This window comes from Hylaeus anthracinus, unplaced genomic scaffold (genome assembly GCF_026225885.1).
Source record: "Hylaeus anthracinus isolate JK02 unplaced genomic scaffold, UHH_iyHylAnth1.0_haploid 11981, whole genome shotgun sequence".
Lineage (NCBI taxonomy): Eukaryota > Metazoa > Arthropoda > Insecta > Hymenoptera > Colletidae > Hylaeus > Hylaeus anthracinus.
Genome location: NW_026534329.1, coordinates 6,943,544 through 6,950,207, shown reverse-complemented (window position 1 = coordinate 6,950,207; position 6,664 = coordinate 6,943,544). Strand labels below are relative to the sequence as shown.

At 34.9% G+C, this 6,664-nt stretch overlaps 1 protein-coding gene across 2 annotated transcripts in view; it reads right to left on the bottom strand.

Annotated features, from left to right (window-relative positions):
- Nucleotides 1–6,664, bottom strand: part of LOC128885624 (vesicular acetylcholine transporter) — a 130,221-nt gene that overhangs the window by 11,298 nt on the left and 112,259 nt on the right. For both annotated transcript variants that reach the window (XM_054139738.1, XM_054139739.1), the window contains exons 5-7: nucleotides 3,373–3,545; nucleotides 623–803; nucleotides 276–450 (exon numbers count right to left, since the gene is read on the bottom strand). In XM_054139738.1, coding sequence (XP_053995713.1) covers nucleotides 276–450; nucleotides 623–803; nucleotides 3,373–3,545 — 529 coding nt within the window. The remainder of the gene's footprint in view (nucleotides 1–275; nucleotides 451–622; nucleotides 804–3,372; nucleotides 3,546–6,664) is intronic.

Genomic DNA, 6,664 nt, shown 5'->3' with positions numbered 1-6,664 from the left:
AAAGGTGATAGTAATAAGTAACATAATAAATAAATAATACTTTGTTGGAAATTGCAAAGTACTCCAAAACAAAAAGGTGATAGTAATAAGTAAAGTAAGAAATAAATCAGATTTTGTTGAAAATTGCAAAGTACTCTAAAACAAAAAGGTGATAGTAATGAATAAAGAAATAAATAAATAATACTTTGTTGAAAATTGCAAATGTCACTATTAGTGTTTCATTTCTGCACATACTAGTTTATATAGATTTTTAACAATTTAGAAATTACACTTACTCTGGAGCAATTCTTCTCTAGCTTTCGCCCAAGCAGGTCTCTTCGCGGTTGTAAGGATCCCAACAGGTGGAGTTCTCGGATCAGCTTTAGTTTCCATAATAGAGAGAATTTGGTGAACTAGTTCGGCCTCGGTGATGCGACCTCGGTCGGAAGCTCTAACTGGTACACTATAAAACTACCAACACCATTTTTCCTCTTATATCGATCAACAACAACCCCTTATCGAACATTACGCTGAATTCTCAGCGTCCCGAATTTAATTTTCATTTGGAAATATCGTTTGATGCAACAGTGAAACATTATTTGATTTGATCGGTAAATGTGTCATAGAAAATGTGAAGTAATACTTGATTGTGATGAGCGATGATTATGTGATCGCCCGATGTGGCTCTGTCGAGGAGGATTTGTTCGTCACCGTTCACTCCTGGTCGTCGATAAATCCGGAATATTTGATAGTGTTGAGCCATGCACAGGGCTTGCGTGCTTTTTCCATCTTTCAACTTGACCCGCTCGACCTCCAATCCATTCCTGCAACAAAATCGTATTACGTATCGTATCTGATTGTTTCAATATTAAAAATTATAAATAAATTCTTATTTTGCAAATACCGCTTCTCGGTCACGTTTCCAAAAATCCGAAAAATTATCGTTGCATTCCTTGAAGATTTCTCTACAAAATAGCTAAGTTTCGGGCTGGTGTTCTTCCGATTAGCGTCGTAATAAAATATTAAAGACAGCCGTCTCGTACCGCATCAAGTAGAGAGGCCGTGCGGTTCGTTATTATGGGACGAACCGCGTGCATTTAAAATTTTATTACGGCCTTATTTCACGTGTCACCGAAATGAAGCCTAATTATTTTGTAGAGAATACTTTAAGGAGCACGATAGTAATTATCTCGCATTTTTAAAAACGTCGACCAAAATAATCCATCACCTTCGGTTGGGGTCATGCTCGACCCTCAGGCACAGATCCTCGGTATAAATAAAAATATTCACGATAATGTCAAATCCATTATCAAAGTCCAAGAAGGTAGGTCTCCTCTCAAATCTCCTCTCGATACTATTTTTAAATTCCATTCGCTCGGTCCGCGCGAGACCGAGTAATCAGAAAGTGTTCAGACTGCAAGAGAATAGCACGGTGAAAAGAGCGGCGCGATTTGGCGAGACGTCTCGTCGAATTTGCGTTAATTCCCGAAACGAAAGAAGAAAGCATTCCTGCCGGGACTTCCTCCGCCGACGGATACAGGATACCGGGGGGCTTTGAGCTTTTCCATGCAAGGAACATGCTTTACGTTTCTCGTCGCAACGAGTCTCTTTATGCTCCCGTTCTATGGATCTTAGATCCCGGATTTCCTCGCAGACGTGCTCCCTCGCTAAATTGATTTCGGTGCGGCTTCTTTTTGTCCTCCGACGAATCAGCGTCTCGAATGACAGACCTCTTCCTTCGAGCACTCCGACCAAGATGTGTTCGACTTTCTTTCTCGGATTCGGGGACCCGTGTCGCCGATTAGCTTAGTCAGATTCTCCTCGAGGGTTAAACGCGAGCCCGGGAAAGTTTTAAGCTTTGGAAAATTCAGAATCTTCGGAAATGCGAAAATCACGCGCAATGATTTTTGTTCGTAACGTACCAAAGTATATTCGTCAATCCCAACACAAAAGTTGTTTATTAGAGAAACTTTGGGATCGAGTCTCCTTCGAACCTCAAGCTAATTAAAATTAATGTTAATAGTTTTTCTAGTTAATGCTAATAGTTCTAATTAATAGTTTTAGATTCTTTGTCCTTCATCGATGTCTTATATAAAATAGTATATGCTGCACTTCTGAGAAACCTCAGCTAACATATTTGCAATCAATTTACCTGTTCTCCGTTAGTGTTTTTTCGTATCTGTTTTTTAATCGCATATTGAAGATTTTAGTATGAAATAACAGGCTACTGATCGTCAACCATCTGCTAAGCCACTTACCTCTGTCAATTGGACTTACACCACTTTCATAGTCGATGATCGTTCAATTTCATTTACCGATTAAATTTTAAATCGTACAAAACATGGGAATTTTTTAAGAAATTAAACACGGACTAGTTATACGTACAAAATTTACATTAAATTAAGCATGAATTACGTGATGTCTCATTTTTTTCAAAAATCGACTCACACCACTTTCAAAATAAACGGTCCACATAATAATTATTATGGTGAATTTTAGGAAAACGAAGTACAATCTGACTACGGTTGCCTCTTCCAGCACTGCCCTATCCTGTTGCGTCTGACCGTTGCAGGGTGCATTCTACTTGCGATAGAACTGGACCTGTCATAGCTCTCTGAATATCAACTGTCCTTATTCCGCTACAGTAGTCAAGAGTTCCCATCTCGAGTGTCTGACCAAAGCTCACCCAATTCCACTAGTCTGGCCATATACAAGTCCAATTCCACTTCTTCTTTCAATAATGAATTTTTGAAAGTCCATAATGGGCTTAATATTTCAAAGACAAAACGTTGACAAATTTTGACAGTTCGGTTCAAAAGCAAAAATGCAATTGTTTTGATGAAGCTTAAGATTAATATTCATTAACGTAAAATAGCTTGGGGTCGTAGTAAATATTCTTCTTTAGAAGTACTCCACTAGGTGAACTGTTGTTCGTGCCATGTCTTGTTCAAAATCTCTTATATTCTGTTTTGTATTACGTTCGTCATAGTGTCTTTCGTACGTAGATAGATTTATACAATTTGTTCTGAGCTTACAGTACCAGTCCTTTCTTAACGCAAACATTATTTTATAATTAATTCTATGGTTCGGCGGTATAGATGCATAAACAATATCGACATCATAAAATGACGGAAGACACATACAGTCAGTGTAATAATAAATATTCGTACAGGAAGCAATTGAAAATAAAGCTTTACATATTTATTTTATTAATAAATTTTAAGGAAAGAAATAATTAACACTCCTACATATTTTTTAGAGTAGAATTTACATAAATTAAAGTTTATCATTCTTAATGTTAACCTCTTATTTCTTTTCTTATTAATTTTATTTTAAATTGGTTGCTGTACGAATACTTCTTACACTGACTGCATTATCAAAAGGTACTCTTACCTATCTAATAGTTCTTGGTAGTTGAGCAGCTCTGTGAGAAACCTTGCGAGGAACACTGCACCTTCTTTTTGGTTGGAAAATCGTTTAGGTCTTGCTGCTAGACCAGGATTGACGTTAATTGGTAGTGCCAGAGGAATGGAGAGGTACATATCATGTAACCACCAATCGGTTGCCTGCAACAGATAAAAATTAATAAAAATTAATTTGAATGATTGTGATCAGGGAGATGGAGGTTTTATACATATCTTTAACGTTTAACAAGAATAATACACTGTGTTTACTTTCTTATTAATTTACTTATTATTTAATTCTTAACGTTGTATGTGTATAGAATCCCTTATTAAAGAGGATAGGCCACATAAAGTATTATCAGTTGATTCTTTGGCAGTAGAACTTGTCAGTATATAAGAGCTATATATAGGTTGTCCAGAAAGTTCGTTCCAGTTTTTAAGAAACATTCAAAAACACGTTTGAATTTCAATATATATTTATTGAATTACATAGGTGTCGTTTCGTTCCACAACCTTTCCACCTTTTAAGGGTATGCATGTTATTTGTTTTCAACCACTTCGATATGTTCAGACCTGTACCATCTACCAAAAATCGACATGGACTTTCCGGACAACTCATAATAAATTTAGCGCTTCCTAAAAAATACAAAATTTGTACGCCTGTATACAGCGTACTTCTGTTTTCTGATAATGTTCTGATAATTGCCACTTACTGCTGTTTAATAATCTAGAACTTCGAATCGAATAAAAATCTACGATACTTTAAAGTGTTAATCAATAATTTTTTAATGGTATTAGGTATTATCTCTTTGGTACGTATCTACCTTTTAAAAAATTGTTGATTATTCCTGCGGTTTAATAACTTAGAATATGTAATATTTGAAAGTTTTGATTAATAATTTTGTTCACGGTAAAGTTGCTTTAATAACTGACTATATGCCGACGCGGCGAACGAGAATTGAAGCGTCGCGATCGAACGAGGCTCCATTGTTTAATCCATGTTTAATGACGCGTCCCCGTAATCCCCGTTGCCTTTTTGAAAAAGCGTCACAGCTGCCGCGTTTGCCGACAACGATTACTTCGAATTTTCCGTTATTATCCCTGATTAATATGTCAGATTTAACTAAACGTTCTCAACAATAACGAGTAATTGCCCACAAATAACTCGCCGAAAGAGTTATTAATTAACAGTATCTATTACATAATATATGATATAACGCAGTGGTGGGCACAATCGTAATCACAATTACGATTACGATTGTAATCAAATATTTCAGATTTCCGATTACGATTACGATTACAATCGTTATCACATTTGATTACTATTATATATATATATTATTTGTTATTATTTGATTACTATTAAGATTTTCAGGTGTTTTTAGATATAGAAATTTTCCTTAAAACCGACTTCAGATTCCTCGCCCCAAAAAACTTAGAAAACCATGCTTTCGTTACAATCAAAAATTAAAAATTTTCAGTTAAAATATTTCATCCCAATAGGACCTAGATAGAGTAACTTTTAGACATTTTTAATTTAAGATGATATAAGACTAAGATGGAAAGATTTAAATTGTGAAATATTTCTGTTCATAATATTGATATCAATAAGATCCAGATCGTTCCTTTTATATCACATTTATTTAACATTGACAATACATTGAGTGGCTTGTATACGACTCGATCAACAAAGAACGACTAACTGCTAACGACTGACCACGAAAACAATGCTCGGTTCCTTTCTCACCTGGAATCACATACACTACACACATACTTCGTGAGCGCACGATCCATCGATACTTAATATATTGAAATGTATCACACATTCAACAATTTCATTTTATAATTCTAATACAAATGTTTATTCAACAGATCATAAATAATCGGTCTTTTACTCGTTAATGAAAATAGGTGTCCAGAGGTTTTTTGACACGTTGAATATAATATATAATTAGTTTTCACGAAAAACTGTTTTAAGCAGTATATAATTGAAGCAACGATAGGAGCTTTTTTTAAAACGATTTCAGGTCACCGCGAGGAACTCTCACGAGGCAAAGATATGCATGTTTCAATAACTTGTTCCCGTGTCGATAAAATAGATTAGGTTTTCTTTGGGAACGTCTATAGGTAGAACGACTCGAAGCGCGGTTATTTATGGAGGTCTGTGATCGGTGCCATTACACTTACACGGATTCAACGGGGATAAATTTGGAATGAGAACGATCGTAAGTTTTGTCAGACATTGGACGAGCTATTGAAAAAACTATATCTCTACTCGACGTCGCGATACGTACACGTTTTATTACCGATGGAAAGTTGTTCTTTACATAGATTTCTATTTCCGCCACCGACAGTTCACCCTGTCGGTGAGAAATGTCTGACAGTGTTTCTATGACATTTCTTTGAAGACACCTGTAATGCCGAGTCGAGGAATGAAAATTGAGGGAAAAGTTGTAGATGTCACAGACGGTTTACCAATGCGAATAGATTCGTTTAAAATAGGATTACATATAATCGGAGATAAACAAAAATTTTATTCGTGTAATGGATTAGAAATCAATCCGAAGTGTACAAGTATAATTTATGCGTCATGGTATTTGAAGGAGGAGATGAATTAACTGCTTTAAATTGTGAAATATATCATTTTATAATTCTAATTCAAATGTTTAGCAGATCGTAAATAATCGGTTGTTTGTCTCTTATTCATTATTCGAAATTTGTATTTAGCATTAAACTTCTGGGCACATTTCGCCTGACGTGACGTGAAATGTATGTAACTACGATAAAAATTGATTTGGACAGCCGTAAATTGGACAGAATCTTAGAAATACGTGTATAGAAGAACGTAATAAATTTAAAAAGTTTAGGTCGATTACTTCGACTGCAAAAAAATCGTGAAAATTGCTTCGAAACTGCAGGTCACTCAACAGTCAAATATTAAGAAAATATCATCTTATAAAAAATTCCAAGACGAAACTCTTTTATATTTACAGTTTATTCATTCGACGTTTAGTATCAAAAATAAATATCAAAAGCTTAAAAGTCCTTTTCCCTGAAATTCAAGTACATTTTAAAATAGTTTCATCTGGTTATTCTCCATAAGCTGATACTTTTTAAAAATTGATTTGACGAATTTAATTAAGAATATCTTTAAAGGTACTTCATTCGACGTTTAGTTTCAAAAATACATATTAAAAGCTTAAAAGTCCTTTTCCCTGAAATTCAAGTACATTATAAAATAGTTTCATCTGGTCATTCTCCATAAGCTGATACTTTTAAAA